This window comes from Sinohyriopsis cumingii, chromosome 6, assembly GCF_028554795.1.
Source record: "Sinohyriopsis cumingii isolate HCF-2022 chromosome 6, ASM2855479v2, whole genome shotgun sequence".
Lineage (NCBI taxonomy): Eukaryota > Metazoa > Mollusca > Bivalvia > Unionida > Unionidae > Sinohyriopsis > Sinohyriopsis cumingii.
Window position 1 is genome coordinate 31875927 of NC_142966.1, and position 18374 is coordinate 31894300.

Sequence of the window (18374 nt, forward strand, 5' to 3'; positions counted from 1 at the left end):
CATAATCATTGCAAAGATTGTTTTAACTTTTGTGCATGGCATAATTTCTCATGATCTTGTTCATTTCTAAGAGAATTTTTTAGTGATATTCATTTGTTTCCGTTCCATATTATCATTCCTTTTTCTTGATAATGGGTGACTAACTTATTCATACTGGTCATGTGACTGCTTCAGTGGCCTAGTGGTTAGAGTGTCCGCCTTCAATCCCCAGCCAAGTCATACAAAAATGGTACTAACAGCTGCCTCTCTTGGCGCTCAGCATTAAGAGGTTAGTGTTAGGACTGGTTGGCCCAGTGTCAAGATAATGTGACTGGGTGGGACATCATGTTACATGTCTGCGACATGATGCCCCAGCACTAGACATCACTATAAACTGCCACACTGCAGACATCATAGCTATATGACTGAAAAATTGTTAAAGCTATGTTAAAAAATCCAAATCAAACACACACACATACTAGTCATGTGTGCTATATATACTTGTAAGTAAGACCAACTTCAAACAACATACACTCTGATCTGCCATCACATAATGCACCAGCAGAACAGGGTCTAAGAACATATAGCATGATCTGCCATCGCATAATGCACCAGCAGATCAGAGTCTTTATTTGTTCTACTGAATAATCCTAACAAAATACAATCAGTGACCTAGATCTGCCAATCCATTATGCAACATCAGATTGGAATCAATGTTGTTTGCATTTGGAATCAACTTAAAAATGAATATATATGGTACTTCTGTAAACATGTGATATTGTAGACTGCAACTGAACTTTCACTACTCAGAATGAATACCTCCAGTCTGAAATGAGAGAAGCACAAAACCATGCTGCAGTATACACAAAGTTTATAGACCCTGCTACACTGTTGTTTGTTTAGGATATAATTGTGTGTAGTTCTGTGAGATTTGCAGGTGCAAGCCAAGCATCAGTTACTGTACATTAGTCATGAGATGACTAAATCACACTTAGCATCAAAAAGACACAAATTTGGTATAACAGACCAGTTTATCAACATATATCCATAAAGGATAAATAATAACAGGTGGCATCTCAACCTAGGCTGCTAAATGTGTCCCACACCTGTAATGATATTGACAGGTGTTTAGGGGCTGGTATCACATATTCATTAAAACCTACAAAAATCTGCAGACTATTATGTCTGCACACATTGGTGTATATTTTATACACTTGCATTATTTCTTGTGATTGTTGAGCTACTGGCGGCTGTTGAACTACTGGTGGCTGGAGGGTTCTTTTGGCAACACGTCCATAATATTTCAAGATCAAATCCTGTTTAGCAACTTGTAAATCCACGTGGAATAGTACAACCCATTGTCTCATGGCCATTTTGAAGTGTGCCCTAGATGCGGCTATTACCAAATACCAGTGTCTGAACTTTGCAGGCATGTTCTGGAAAGATTCGCATGCAACAGAATTGCACATTTTATAAACAGGTGACATCAGACCCACATACCATCCATCAGTATCAATACAGATTTGGGGGGTTGATTTATCAGACTAATCCTCTTTTCCTTGGACATTTGTAACACTAATGTTCAATTCACTTGCAGAAAATTACAATCTTTGATGTGTTTAAATACATTTTACAGGAAATTAATCTAATTTTCCATTTAACTGAGCGATTATGCCATCAGTCCATACATCATTTTATTGTGATTTTAGCTCTCATTTCATTTAGGAGGACTTTATTGCACTAAGTTCATCTAGTGGTTCTCTTCTCTGTTCTTCCCCTTTCACATATCCCGATGTAGAGGTAAGTAATCTTTGCTGCGTGGTAGTGCCAGAATTTGTTTATTACTTGCTTTGGCAGTACTCATTAATATTTCTGCCTAGATTAACTATTACGTATTTGTGTTTCCATAATCATAATCCCGATGTTCAACATTTTCGGGAATTAATGATCAATATTACTTGCTTAGGTATTGTCCATAATTGCTTTGTTCATCAATTGTGAAATCTGATTTATTAGTAGGTTCAATTGCTGCATTGAAATAGTTTTGTGTAATGCTTCATCAGTGCATTTTTGAATACGTACTTGCTGAACCCTTTACCTCATGCAAGCATCTTTGGATGCCTCCATTCGCATGGAAGCGCCTTTTGACACCTGCTGTAAACATCAGTCATTTTGAGCTGGTTTTCATAGCGACACCTTTGGGGGAAAACCCCCTATTAGATAGTACATTCATTTCTGCGAATGACAATTACATCAGATCACATGGTCACTGTTTATGCACTGGTCGATATGTGCTATTTAAAGAAACTGGGTCGTAATCTCCACTCTCCAAAATGGCGGTCATGGATTTCATTTAGTACTTATGAAGTTTTCAAGATTAGAATCACAACTATGAAACATTCAGTAACTTAGGTGAAGGCTCTGATATTGATGTAGGCAGCAATTAGTTTGTATAAATTATCAAATTCAGATGACTTAGTGATGTAGACGCTGACGAAAAACTTGTAAATTTCGAGTATGAGAAATGACAGCTACGGTTGGTCACACAGCCACACTGACATGACGGTGAACAAGTTCTCTCAAGATTTTAAAGTGCATAAAAAATTCTTAATTGAAAAAATAACACAGCTATAACAATCAGACTTTACTCTTAAATTTTTCCACACATAATAGATGTGTAAAAATGTAAAATGGTTACAATTGCTGTTAAACGTAACATACATTACATTGCTTAACAGTTAACAGGCAGGCCTATGCCTATGGAGTCAAATAGGTAACAAGTGTTCTATTTATAGTGCGCTGCACTTTATAACTATGCTATGTGAGGTAAAGGTTTAAGTAGCACTAAATTTAATTATTGCATCATATAATTTTATGGCAATGCTTCAGAATCAAATATATGCATAACAAGTTGTCTTGAAGAGAATACTAGCTTCAGCCATATGTAGTTTTCTTTTCCATAATGTTGCAAAATGTTGGTAAAGAAGGCTCCCTGGGACTCTCACTCCATGTGTTTATCCAGTGCAAAGTACATATGAATGGAGGGTTGCCTGTTATGTTGTACATAGGCCATTGATGTTTGTGACCTGGCCAAGAGCAGGCTCCCCTATATTCAAACCTCTAGGATTCGGCCAATGTGGGTATGTGAGAAAGCTTGCCAGTAGCTTCTCATGGGTCGGTGGTTCTTCCTGGGGTTTTGCTGGGTTCTTCCTCCACCATTAATACTGGCCGCTATGCATAGCCTATCGTGTGCTGAAAAATGGCATTAAACCCCACAACAACAACAACAACAAATATTCAAACCTTATCTATGCACTCCCAGGAGTGTATGGGGTTTTTCTCTATGGGACTTAAAATATAACTGCTGGGTCCCAGAAAAGTATTTGACACAGCATTCTATGAGGGTTGGCAGCCTGGTGATGGCACCAGAGACCAGTTGTGATATTGCCCTGAATTGTCTGATGGAGGACACACGTTACTAATTATATGGAAAAATGGGAACCAGCCTGGAAATGGGTGAACATAAAATAGAGTATAAATGGGTTTGGCTGGCCAGGATTGGTTCATAATGTAAGTTATGTTTTAGGAAAAAGAAACTTTTGAGAGCTTATCCTAGTTGTAAGTGGAAAAAAATAGACATTGTTTTAATAATGGAATTTCAGTCTTTTAACAGCCTTGAGTTTGGAACACTCATTACTAAAATTAGCACCTGACTCTTTGGTGTGGAATTGAAAGCACATATTTCAAACACATGCAGGTCCAGAAAATGCCACAGCTCATATCCTTTCCTCTACACAGAAGCTGACATCCAGGTTTCGTCTATACTGATAAATATATGTTTGATCATGATCACTCAGACATTTTAAGTTATTGAATTTTTAATATAGGTTTACCATGGGAACTGAATTAGTACCATGAGTCCTGGAGTCTCATTCAGCAGATCCAAGTTGCCTGAGATACTGCTGTTTGAGTATTGGTCAATGGCGTCACATCAGCAGTATGGGGATAGGGATAGGGTTACCAGTCCCATTCCCACCCCTGCCTCATGCGCCGTTTTAATTCTAGGGAGTTGGCATACACTTGTCCAACTTAGAGTATTTGATTAGCACCCCACCCCTCTTTACTATGTGCCCTTATGATCCCTGAGGGATGTGAGAACATCCATTCCAGGGAAGCGAATCTTCCTTCCCATTAGCAGTGTCATGATGTCAATACCTTCCCATTAGCAATGCCATGATGCCAGTACCTTCCCATTAGCAGTGCCATGATGCCAATACCTTGGCCTTATTTGTTGTAAGTTGTGGATCTGTATCTTTTGGAACAAGACATAAAACAGGCATTTCAGTCCATTCCTACCAGATGATTGAGGAGTGATGAGAAGAACTTCCATCTTTATAAAAAGTCTGCCGGCAGAGTTTTGGTCCTGCCACGCCCTGTGTGCAATTGCAGGATACAGATACCCAAATGGGAGGAGCAAGAGGCATTTCTCATTATCGTAAAAAGCCAGCTACTTGTGGCAGTCCCACCACCACTCCCCATGAAAAGTTGTATGATGAGGATACCACTACTCCCTAGTCTCCCTCTGACCAGAGAGACACTAGGGTGGGAAGTCCTGTTTCCCCTCACAAGCAGGAGCAGGATGGTGACTTTCATTTTGGTGGACTCGAACAAGTTTGCTGAGCATCAGGACGAGAGGGACTCACTTTGGTCCATTTCCTATTTCTCTACCTAATTTGGTGGAGGAGGAGATACAGATATGATCAAAGTTTACCACCTTCTGTCTTAAGAATGGTTTCGCAAACCTTTGGGTATGGAGGACAAGAAAATTCTCTTCAGTTTGGAGAGATTCTTGGGGGTTGCCTCCAGACATGATTTTTCTCTGTTTTAATGTGGAATTCCACTTTTCTCCTGACTTGAGTCCGATTTTTCTTGATATAGTCGTTTTTTTTATTTATCATCTCTGATCTGGGTTTTTGTAATGGTCTGTTTGGTCCCATTCCATAACGACCCTTGTAACATATTCGTTCCATATATTAGTTAGCCCATGACTCTCATAAAGAGTATTCTGATTGGTCAAAATTTTAAATTCATCCAATGAATCTTCATGTAATGGAAACTGATGGCAATTGAAAAAAGAAGCGTGTTTGCAAAAAAAATGGCATCCTGAGCTGTTGAGAGAGACCATGACACAAGAAGTTTAGAAAAAGGTTAAAAAAACATATGGAAATGAGAATGGCTGGAGTGAAACGTCGACGGAAATTTAGTTGGTCAGTTTATAAGAAAACTGAACGCTAGAGGACTGGCATTTTGTGACCTCTGCTCTACGTTAATCGCAGTTGGAAGAGTTAGGAACAGTACCTACAAAAGAAGCTGCATATGGAAAAACTTAAGCTCAGAAGGCATTGGGAAAAAGTGCAGTTAATTACTATAAGAAAAAAGATTTCTTGCATGAGAGAACAGATGTAGCTCTCTGTCAGAATATGCACACTGCATGTCGCCAATACAAGCACCAGCTTGAAGGAAAAAGGCTATCATTGGGAAGGAAAAGAAATGGTTGCACATTGAGCCCAAAAAGTCAGTCAAAAAGGAAGGCTAAACAAATCTTTGCCAAAGCCATACAAAGAGCTTGATTGGAATATTAACAGGCTGTGTCCATTGTAGAAAAAGACCAGTGAATGTATGGGATTATTTGTGTATAGTTGATTTACTTGGGTGTTTATTTTATAGATTTGTTATGAAATGAGAGAAGTATAATCTATTTGCTGCAAAAATTGAGAAACTTTTATGACTTAATTACAATGTGAACACTGACATGCATATGAAATAACTTTAACACCAATATTGTTGGAGAACAAATTCATGTGACAATGAATATTGTGAAATTATTCAAGTCAAGTTGAAACTTTATGGTAAGTTTGTTAGTTTTTCAAATGATTATTTTGTTATATATTATGATCATAAGTTGCACCAGCAGCAGTTTTTTATAATTGTAAAATACATTTTTGGCTGGGGGCCTTTGGACTCCTTGACCCCCGGATCGGAGGCACTGCCCCTCAAGTATCCTTTGGGGGAGGACCCCCAAACCCCACTTTCAAATTTTCAGCGTTTTGGGTGGAATACCAAAATCATGTCTGTGCCTCATGCCTTGATCTCCATTTGCTATTCCATTTCATTATGGTTAGGGAGGTCTCAAAGGTTTACAAAGGGCCAGGAGTTTGCTAGGCAGCAAAATGAATTGTCCATCCATCTCCCCACACCACCCTATTGCTGAAACCTGCTGGTCATGATGGCCATCTTCAAAGTGCTCTTCCTGTTTAGCCCCTTAAGTCCCCTCTCACGAATGCTGGGTATTAACAGGGACTGGGGGTAGCCTTCCATTTAAGACTCTGGAAGCACTGAACTTAAGGCTATGCCGCTTGTCACCATAGCCTTACATGTTGATTTTTCTTTACAGCCTCCTTCATTCTTCCAAAGGAGAAATATCTGTCTAAATCTATGTCTGCAGTTCTTGCTGGAGGCACTTGCCAAAATCTCAAAGCATGCCTTGGTTGTTGCCATGGTGCTGATGTCAGTGGAGTAGCTCCACCTCAGCAGAGATGCATTTATCATACACATCAATATTTTCATTGACTGATTGATACAGCCTCCTGTATTTTGTATAGACATCGATAGTTTCATTGGCTGATTGAGACAGCCTCCTGTATTTTGCATACACGTCGATAGTTTCATTGGCTGATTGAGACAGCCTCCTGTATTTTGCATACACGTCGATAGTTTCATTGGCTGATTGAGACAGCCTCCTGTATTTTGCATACACGTCGATAGTTTCATTGGCTGATTGAGACAGCCTCCAGTATTTTGCATACACATCAGTTGTTTCATTGACTGATTTAGACAACTTCTTTTATTTAGCATACACATGGATAATTTCATTGGCTGATTTAGTTGGCTTCCTACACGTGGATAGTTTCACTGGCTGATTTAGCTGGCCTCTTGTATTTTGCTTATACATGGATAGTTTCATTGGCTGATTTAGACACACTTCCAGCATTAAGCATGTTTACAAAGGTGATGTTGAATGATATATTTTTAAGATTTCAAATTTATTTTCACTTGAATAATTACAGAGAGTATGTTTAATAATATTAAATAAGACAAGGTGCTATATATTTGTACTTTTGATTTTACTTAGTTTTACTAAATCACCTTTTGTTGATGACACTGATGATTGAATGATTTTACAAGACCTTTGTAGATCACACAAAGCCATATGAGAGTCTTTCTGAATGAGGCTGGTATATTAAAGTGAACACGCAATTAGCAATCCAATTAGCAGTCCAATTAGCAATCCAGTTAGCAGTCCACATCCAGATAATTAATGCACTAGTGTAATATTCCCTTGCAGAAGATGAAAGACATGAAGAAGCAGCTTCATTCCCTCTTGTGTTTTGACTTGGCCTGGAACCTGTCTGAGAGAACCATCCCCACTATCGACCTACCCCAATGGAGCCTCATTGGCCTTACAGAGACTGAGGCAGCAATACAGGGACTCCACTGGAAAGGTATACTTTATCCTGTAAACTCATTTGGAACCCCACAGTCACAAATGCAAAGACATACAGGGACTCTCTTGGAAAAGTATAATTTATCCTGTAAACTCATTTGGAACCCCACTATTACAAATGCATAGAAATAAAGGTATAATTTATCCTGTAAACTCATTTGAAACCACACATCACAAATGCATAGAAATAAAGGTATTATTTTTCCAGTAAACTCATTTGGAACCACACAATAGCATGCATAGAAATAAAGTTTAAAATGTCTCAACAAGAATGAAACAAAATTATTCATCTACTTTCTAAAGGTGTCATTATCCCCTTCTTTTGTTTCTCCCTCTGTCCAGTAGTCTAGCTTTCCATTGCCCAACCTTTTTCCTCACTAAGAATGGAAATCCAGCAAACTACATAGTTAACTTTTTTCAGGAAACCATGTGCAAAGAGGATATTATTTTGGTGTCCCTCTCTTTTTGTTGGGTGGGGGTAATCAATATTAACAATATTGGAGACATTCAGTATTGGTCCATCGGAATAGACAGAAATCTTTGGCTTGTTTCGTCTATTTTTCTTCATTTCCTTCAAGAAAGTATTTATATGAATTACAAGAACATGTGATTGTGAATTGGTTTTGTATTAAGTAAGCCATGCATATAATAATCATGTGCTAGAATTAATGGGAATTTCTTGTTCATATACCCAGGCATGGGTGTCCCATATTCGGAACAGAGAAGTGAAAAATACTAGTTAATTACTTTAAAATTTATTGATATATTTGGCTTTTTATCCTCCTTTCATCACTGTTGGTAGGGGATATAACATAACTCATTAAATAAAGTGGATAACTTTTTTAGTTCCATTGGCATACTGACAGCAGGGAGGAAATAAGTGTTCTCCCAGTCATGTTGCTGCCAGGCTGAAATACGCGTGTTGAACTTGTTGGTGGGGACTTCTGCTGAAGCAGTTAAACATGGCAGGTAATGCATTTAGCTTGGGTCAAAACATTTTCATGATATCAAGAAAGAAAAACCCCATTACAGCCAAGGGTGGTTGCATACAATTTAGAACATGTCCATTAATGTGCTGGAGAGGGAGAAATGCAGATTGACTGTTTACTTCAAAGCCTTCATTATATGGTGTTAGGAAAAATAGTAGCAATTTGATGAAAACCACCCCACCCCACCCCACCCCCCAGGTAAGCTGTGATATTCTTCCCTTTTGAAGACCACTCGATGAGTTCCTCTTGTTAATTCCTGGACACATCTCCAAGTAACAAAATCCAAGCTAAGTCTCTGTGGCCTAATTTTCATGCTTGGGTGACTTGTATTTTCAACCATCTGTACAATATACACTTGATAACTTGAGCCATAATTCACCTGTGCTAATAAAAATTTATATGTGGCTGCATCTCAACAAGAATAACTCTACACTGTCAAAAGTAGATCACTGTGACCTACTTTACATTCTTGAATAACTTGTTTATTTTCATGTGTTCATTGATTACATCCTGTGTATATTGGTCCCAGGTTTACCTACACTTTCGTAAACTGGTGTATGGATGCATCTCAGGGAGAATAAAGCAAATATTCCAAAAGTAGGTTACTAATCTAATTTGCATGCTTGAGTTTCTATGTGTTTTCAGTTATTTTTTAGTTACTCTCTTGATATATTGGACCCTATTTTAACAAATCATATGAAAATTTATATTTTAATGCATTTCAAGAAGGGTGATTCAACTGAGCCAAAACTATGTCAATGTGACCTAACTTTTACACTCAAGTGACATTTGCATTTTCATCCATTTGTTTCTTACCTCTTTTTTACTTCTTTAAGCCTTAAACATTTTTGCTTTTATTCTGCACTGATGAAACTTTGTTGACGTATCTTAATGAGTAACATATGGCAATAATAAAAAAAAATTCCCACAGAGTAACAATTAATAAGTATTAGAATCCTGTCCAGAGTAGTCCATCAGTGATCATTGTGTATATCTTTGCAAGACTTTTAACTCCAAATAACTCTGTGTGTAAATATTGTGGAAGATATTTTATACTATGTTTTCAGTTTTTGAGTGATAATTTTTTGGAAGATAATTATAAAGTTACTGTTTATGTTTTAATTGCATTTCCAGATATTTTGTATTAATTAATTGTAATGTTTCATTCCCAGTAGGAAACTAGATAGATAATCATGGCCATGCAGTGAAGCTTAGTTCTACCTTTAAAACATTTGTTCAACCTTTCAGGAAATGCAAGTTCAGGACCGAAACCAAATCACGTGGACACAAGCTGTCAAACGGACTTTAGAGACTCTGCAAAAGAAACCCATGACAAATTAAAATCAAAAGAGAATCCAGGTCCAATTTATGGTCATGGTCAGACAGCAATGATATTTTCTAGTGCCTCATTGGTGAATATGACACCACAACCTTTCAACATGGAGAGCAAAATGAGTGACCAAAGCACAGCAGCATTTACTGTAAGTGGTGATGCAAGGAGTTCATTCGCATTCTTGTCACCGCCAACAGCATTGGTACATTCCGGAGTTCCTGCCACTTCATTCACAAATTCATTTTTGATACCTAAAAATTGGTCCAATAATTTGCCTGTTACAGAAAATGTGGCAATAGCTGCTAGCAGTACTGCAGAACAGTTGGGAAACCAAACTCGGGTTGCTTTCCCAACAACTGCAATACAAAATGGTATACCAGCAGCCAAGACTAAAGGTTTTTTAACTACAGCAGCAACACAAGATGGTTTACCAGAAGCCAAAACTCCAGGTTATATACCAAGAGCTTCAACACAAAATTATATTCCAGCATCCAAAGCTCAAGGTTTTGCACCAACAGCTAATATTCAAGGTGGTATACCAAGAGCTGCAACATCGGTTGGTTTAGCTACAACATCAGGTGGTTTAGCTACAACATCAGTTGGTTTAGCTACAACATCAGCTGGTTTAGCTACAACATCAGCTGGTTTAGCTACAACATCAGGTGGTTTAGCTACAACATCAGTTGGTTTAGCTACAACATCAGCTGTTATTGCTACAAGTTCAGGTGGTTTAGCTACAACATCAGATGATTTAGCTACAACATCAGCTGGTTTAGCTACAGGTTGTGCACAGAGTGGTGTACCATCAGTTACATTTCCAAGAGGTTTACCAATAACTGGTTCACCACTTGCTTCAGGTGGCTTAACAACAGCTACAACACCAGATGATTTATTAATACCTGTAACACCAAGTGGTGTACCAACAACTTCAGTTGGTTTGCACATGGCTGCTGTATCAGTTGGTTTACCAACAACTGCAACACTGGATGGTTTATTAACACCTGTAACACCAAGTAATTCAACCACAGGAGTAATGCCAGGTGAATTGCAAAAAACAACTAAAACACCAGTTATTTTACCAACAACTGCAACACCAGTTACATTACCAACAGATTCAGAACCTTTTGCATCTGCCACAGCGAAACAACTAACAGATATTTTCTCTCAAAGTAACACTTATAATTCAGATGTCGGAACTATTTCTGGTAGATTAAATGAATTGCAAATTACTGCTGGTAGCCCTCAACAAGTCAAGGAGAGCAAGAGTGGAATTCCCCAAAGAAGTCCTCCTTTCACTTTTGAGTCGTACCAAAAGGAAAAACAGACGTCTCAGTTAGATAGTATTGAAGATGCAAGGCTTAGAGAGAGCTCTTTAAAGACTCTTCCATCCATAACACAACAGATAAACAAATCGCATAATGCTGGATCAGAACGTAATTCAGGTAGCTTAAGTACAGATTCTTTAATCAGTAACCAGATAAATGGATCTGTGTCACCTGATAATGAAATAATGGTCACTAATGAATCAGTATATGTAACCATGGGAACAAATGCAGGTGGTGCAAGTAGTAATTATGTGGATATAAAGTCCTCAAGATGCAAGTCATTAGACCACAGTAACAATACACAATCCCATGTTTCGCCATCTGGCGAAGAGGTCAGTGCTGCAAATGCACCAGTTTCTGTTGCAGACATGTATTCAACATTTCCTAGTGCAGCTGACAAGAAGGGTACCAAAGCATCCACAGAGTCCTTGGTGACCATTAATAATGGCGTTAATGCATTTGCAGTGTCCTCAGATTTGGGGAACCAGACTAGTACGTTACCAGGAACATCTCAGATATTAAGTACACGTTCTGTCCAAAGTGATTCTAAACCATTAAGATCAGAAACATCCTCACTTAGGAACCAAATTGGACAGTATGGTTGTCAAACATCAGTTAATACATCTTTAATAGATAACCAGAATGCACAGCAAGGTGCTGCATCATCGCAGTTATCATCATTAGATTTGCACCAGTCTGGGCAAAACAATTTTATAGCATCAGCAAGAACATTTTTAACATCAGATAATGAGATCAGTCTAAATGGTATGATGTCACCATTTTCATCTTTAAATGAACCAGAGAACCAGTATGGGAAGAGAAATCCTGAATCTTCTCTATCTAGAAAGAGTACTACAACAGAGCACCAGTCCAGCTTAAAAATGGGAAAAGGCAATGAAAGTACTTTTTCAAAACAACCTATATCTGTCAGTCTCAACTTTTTCTCTGAGGATGAAGGAAGGAAGATTTTGAAAGCAAAAAGGAAACAAACAAAAAGTAAACAGAAATGATATTTTAAATATTTTAGTCCTAAAAATTAAAGATATATGCCAATTGTTGAAGTGTTTGATAGTTCATATATTAAGAAATAGCTTAAGCACAAATTTAATCTTTATAAAACGTTATTTTGATTTGGTATGCATGCTCATTTTATATTTTAAAACATGCCCCGTATTTGTCATTTTATGTTAATACAAACACCCCTTTTTCCTGGATTGTCCTAATTTATTTCTTGCAGAAAAATAATCTGTGGTTAAGAACCCTGCCAGGGTTTGAATTTACATGGGGAATTTGCGATGGCGAGCCATCATAGTTGTGTTACTTGAATATATACAATTGCTGTGCAAAATTGCATGCCATGTTTTTGTGATGGAACCTTCTTTTGGATTCGTTAAACTTTTGGATTTACATGTATGTAAAGAATTTTTAGTAGCTTTGTCTGTATGTAATAGTTGATGATGTTTGTACTCTTCAACACTTTTCTATTCATAAGCAGGCCTTTGTAATATCTTTTGAAGTTGATGATATTTGTAATTTTTGACGCCTTTCTGATCATAAGCAGGACTTCAGTATTTTTACAGTTCGACTAAACTGCTTTATAACATTTATAAATTTTATTTCATTTGGTGAAAGGTCATTCATTTACATATTTGAAGTTTATACTTAACAATCATGCGTAAACTTTTTCATTCATGTGATAAGTCATTTGATAATGCATTTGGATAAAGTAGCAGTTTGAGTTTTGTATAAATCTTTCTTGAAGTATTTTAATAAAAAATATCAGCATGATAATTCTGCAGATTAAAAAGATAATTTTGTCTGCTGCATAAGCAGGTAGGATTTTGAACTTTGTTCTAAATCTTGACTGGTAGGTCATGCATTTCTAGCATTGAGTACCATATGTACTTGCTTATAAGTTGAGTCCAACTGCAGTCAACATAGACACTGATCAGCTGTCACATAATGCACTAGCAGATCAGTGTCTGTGTTGTTTATTCTATTAATTAGTCCCAACAAAAGACTTAGATGCAGATTTTCTGGCACATTATACATTGGCAGATCTGAATCAATGCTATTTGCAGTTGGACTAGACATATACACGAGTATACATTGTATTGGTATTTGTTACATAATTTGTACTGAAATTAGTTTCTACAATTCCTTATACATGTAGTCTAATAACTGCTGTGCAGAAATTCATATCTTGTACATGATTTTTTTTACTGCCATACACTATTCTGAAGACAGATCTGTCAAGGAGTCTTATGCTATTACCCGTATCTCACCAATTTTTTTCATGTCAGTACCTGTAGAAGAAAATGTTGCATTAAAACCAGATTTGGTCTGCAGCATAAAATCAATAAGATCTAGGACAAATCACACTTTACATATTGTCTTGTAAAATTTGGGTTATGACCCCAATTTGACTCTCTCAAACTTTTACATGATCATGAATTTTAATCGCTCTAATGGATTTAAATCGAATTTGATACATAGTCATGGTCTGGTTTAATATATAGTCATGGTCTTGTTTGATACACAGTGATGGTCTGGTTTGATACATAGTCATGGTCTGGTTTGATACATAGTCATGGTCTGGTTTGATACATAGTCATGGTCTAGTTTGATACATAGTCATGGTCTTGTTTGATACACAGTCATGGTCTGGTTTGATACATAGTCATGGTCTAGTTTGATACATAGTCATGGTCTTGTTTAATACATAGTGATGGTCTGGTTTGATAGTCATGGTCTGGTTTGATACATAGTCATGGTCTAGTTTGATACATAGTCATGGTCTTGTTTGATACATAGTCATGGTCTGGTTTGATACATAGTCATGGTCTGGTTTGATACATAGTCATGGTCTAGTTTGATACATAGTCATGGTCTGGTTTGATACATAGTCATGGTCTAGTTTGATACATAGTCATGGTCTGGTTTGATACATAGTCATGGTCTAGTTTGATACACAGTCATGGTCTGGTTTGATACATATTCATGGTCTAGTTTGATACACAGTCATGGTCTGGTTTGATACATAGTCATGGTCTAGTTTGATACATAGTCATGGTCTTGTTTGATACATAGTGATGGTCTGGTTTGATACATAGTGATGGTCTGGTTTGATACATAGTCATGGTCTAGTTTGATACATAGTCATGGTCTGGTTTGATACATAGTCATGATCTTGTTTGATACACAGTGATGGTCTGGTTTGATACATAGTCATGGTCTGGTTTGATACATAGTCATGGTCTAGTTTGATACACAGTCATGGTCTGGTTTGATACATAGTCATGGTCTTGTTTGATACACAGTGATGGTCTGGTTTGATATATAGTCATGGTCTGGTTTGATACATAGTCATGGTCTAGTTTGATACACAGTCATGGTCTGGTTTGATACATAGTCATGGTCTGGTTTGATACATAGTCATGGTCTTGTTTGATACACAGTGATGGTCTGGTTTGATACAGTCATGGTCTGGTTTGATACATAGTCATGGTCTAGTTTGATACACAGTCATGGTCTGGTTTGATACATAGTCATGGTCTGGTTTGATACATAGTCATGGTCTAGTTTGATACACAGTCATGGTCTGGTTTGATACACAGTCATGGTCTTGTTTGATACACAGTGATGGTCTGGTTTGATACATAGTCATGGTCTGGTTTGATACATAGTCATGGTCTAGTTTGATACATAGTCATGGTCTAGTTTGATACATAGTCATGGTCTTGTTTGATACACAGTCATGGTCTTGTTTGATACATAGTCATGGTCTGGTTTGATACATAGTCATGGTCTGGTTTGATACATAGTCATGGTCTGGTTTGATATATAGTCATGGTCTAGTTTGATACATAGTCATGGTCTTGTTTGATACATAGTCATGGTCTGGTTTGATATATAGTCATGGTCTGGTTTGATACATAGTCATGGTCTGGTTTGATACATAGTCAAGGTCTGGTTTGATTTTTTTTAATCGGAATTTCACTTAATAACTTGTCCAGGTTGACTTCAGAGTTTGCATTTGCATCATAAATTCCATTTTGGTTCTTTCTGAAGGTTTTCATTAAAGCAAAAGATATGGTCTAAGCCTAAATATCGAGAAATACTTATGAAAAGTCAGTCAAATTTACCCTATTTTTTCCTTAAAATTTGACTGTGCAATAGTCTCTATATGAAATAGGGTTTCCATCATGAACTGATGTTTATTCAAATATAAGATATTGGTGGGTGGCAACGTATCCTCAAGACTCATCTTAGTCATGTGTTACGTAAACTGGCAGATGTTTCATTAGCCCTTTGTAGGTCTTGCATGTAAATATTTTATTTTCATGATAAGAATGATGCTTTTTAAAAAATAAAATGGACCTATTAAATCATCCCTAAATTTCATATATCCATTAATTGGTATGCAGAACAACTTTACTTTTCTGCAGTGACAGAAGTTTTTCTGTTGTTCTTTTTACTTCTGTAAAGGCAGTCTTGTCTGTCAGATATCCCATTTTAATATTTTTTCATGCATAATCATTACATACTTATTATTAAAGTTCTACCTTATTAAAAATTGTGTTATTTATTAACTTGTATGTATGTATGTATGTATTTATGTATGTATGCATGCATGCATGGATGCATGTATGTATGTCTCTTGGAACCCAATACATTAACTTTTTGAGCTATACCTTTTATAAAAGATTGTTCTAGGATTCCCCAATGACAATTACCAATGAGCTGACCCCTATATAATGGATGGTTTTATGATTTCCCAATTAATATACCTAATGATATGTCTGTTATGTAAAGAATGGTTTTAGGACCCCCAATTAATAAACCTATCGAGCTATCCTGTAGATAAAGAATGCTTTTAGGATTCCCCAGTGAATATACCCAATGAGCTGTCCCTTATATAAAGGATGCTTTTAGGATTTCCCAATTAATATACCCAATGAGCTGTCCCTTGTGTAAAGGATGGCTTTAGGATTCCCCAGTGAATATACCCAATGAGCTGTCCCTTATATAAAGGATGCTTTTAGGATTCCCCAATTAATATACCTAATGAGCTTTCTCTTATGTAAAGAATGGTTTTAGGATCCCCAATACACCTATAGAAATATCCCTTATATAAAGGATGATTTTAGGATTTCCCAATTAATATACATATATAGCTGTCACTAATATTAAGGGATGGATTTAGGGTTTACCAGCTAATATACCTGTAGAGCTGTCCCTCATATAAAGGACATGAGTGTAACAGAAGATACAGTTATGCCATTGTCTATTCTCAGCATGCATTCACTTTTGTATATGATAAAATATGCATTCTCAAACAAGTTATCACTCTGTGCCTTTTTTTATTTGTTTATATATAAAGAATTTGAATAGCGATTGAATAACAGCTTGATTTTGTTCTTGATGCCAGGAGACTGTTATTTATGCCAATAGACTCTGATTTGATGCCAAAAGACTCTGATATGAAAGAGCACTACTTAATAATTTGGAGAAGAAAAAAAGGTACATACAGCTCAGTCTGTATTAAGGGGATTTCATTTACCTACTTCATATCATATAGAGATACTGTATGTACTCGCTGGAGTGGAGTCAAACTGCAAACGTCATAGATCCTGATCTATTGTAGCATAATGCACCTGCTGATCAGGGTTTATGTTGTTTGTTCTACTGATTGCTCCCAACCCACTGTGCAGAACCAGATCTGCCGGTGCATTATGCAACAGCAAATTTGAGTCTATGCAGTCTGCAGTTGGACTCCTCTTATATGTGAGTATATACAGTAACAGTTAAAACCTATACCATAACTTAAATGATTGCTACTGTTTATAATTGTGGGGTTAAACAGTTATGATTACCTGTTTTTATTATTGTTATAGAAACAAAGGTGTTTATTATTATCTAAAATTAATTTAACTTTTCACAGAGGAATTGACAAATGCTAATAGACAAGGAATCTATGAAAATGGTCCAAAATTGTATTAGAAATGGCAGGCTTGAGTTGGTCATTTTTTTTTTCATTTCATTTAATCAAGCTACCATACTGTTTTCAAAAGGTAATCCATAAACCCATGTCATGCAAAGTTTAGAATTGAGATAAAATGCTTGTAACTTGCCATTAATAATGTTTTTTAATTGGCCACCTTTGATGATGAAATGGATACAGCATCCTGTAAATAATAAGCATGATGCCATAAGGGATACAGCATGCTGTAAATAAAGGGGCTTAATGCCTTTTTGATGGATACTGCATGCTGTAAATAATGAGCATGATGCCTTTTTGAGGGATACTGCATGCTGTAAAAAAGGGGCTTAATGCCTTGAGAGATACTGCATGCTGTAAATAAGGAGTTTAATGCCTTCTTCAGGGATACAGCATGCTGTAAATAGGAGCATGATGCCCTGCTAAGATCTCCATTTGCAGATTTCCTTTATATTGGAAGACATGTTGCTTTTTTAAATATCTTTATTGATCAATATTGGAAATTTATATCAGAATATGGGTTGCCATTTAAATATACCTATTGATAAAAAAATTAATCAAAGAAATGACAATTCTTGTACTTTCATGAATGTAAGATTTTAGCCTTATTACTGGATTGGTCAAGACAATCTCTTATGAAATAAAGGTTGATTAAAAAATCTTGGCATCCATTCGTCTCTGGGAAACAATGGTGTAGCTCCAGAGTAAGTTGTTGTTTCTCCTTCTTTCTAGCTCTTTTTTCAACTTGCTTTATGTTTCTGTCTGCCTCTGCTTTTTGAACGCCCTGTCTGACAGCTAGGCGCCAGGTGGAACGGTGGGAAGCAGTCGTTGACATTGATGTTGGCTGTCTTTTTGTCCTTCTTGAAAACATCTTTGTAGCACATGATGTGGTCATCCAGTCAGTAATGCACCTTCTGCTAACTCCCCATAAAACAGGTCCTTGGGAATGCGGCCTGGGTCTAGTCTCTTGACATGGCCGAGCCATTGAAGGTGCCTCTCGCTGAGAATGGAGAACATGCTGTTTATGTTGGCGCATTCAAGAACCTCTGTGTTGGGTACTTTGTCCTGCCACTGGATGTGCAGAATGCACTGCAGGCATCTCAGGTGGAAGCTGTTGAGTTTCCTCTCATGTCTCGCATAGGTGGTTTCATGTTTCGTTGCTGTAGAGGAGTGAGCTGAGCAT

At 37.0% G+C, this 18374-nt stretch overlaps 1 protein-coding gene across 3 annotated transcripts in view; it reads left to right on the top strand.

Moving 5' to 3' along the window:
• Positions 1-17842, top strand: part of LOC149796580 (uncharacterized) — a 33967-nt gene extending 16125 nt beyond the window's left edge. For all 3 annotated transcript variants that reach the window (XM_089961286.1, XM_089961287.1, XM_089961288.1), the window contains exons 5-6: positions 7385-7541; positions 9781-17842. In XM_089961286.1, the coding sequence (XP_089817412.1) occupies positions 7385-7541; positions 9781-12200 (2577 nt within the window). In that variant the 3' untranslated portion in view covers positions 12201-17842. The remainder of the gene's footprint in view (positions 1-7384; positions 7542-9780) is intronic.
• The last annotated feature ends 532 nt before the right edge of the window (positions 17843-18374 follow it).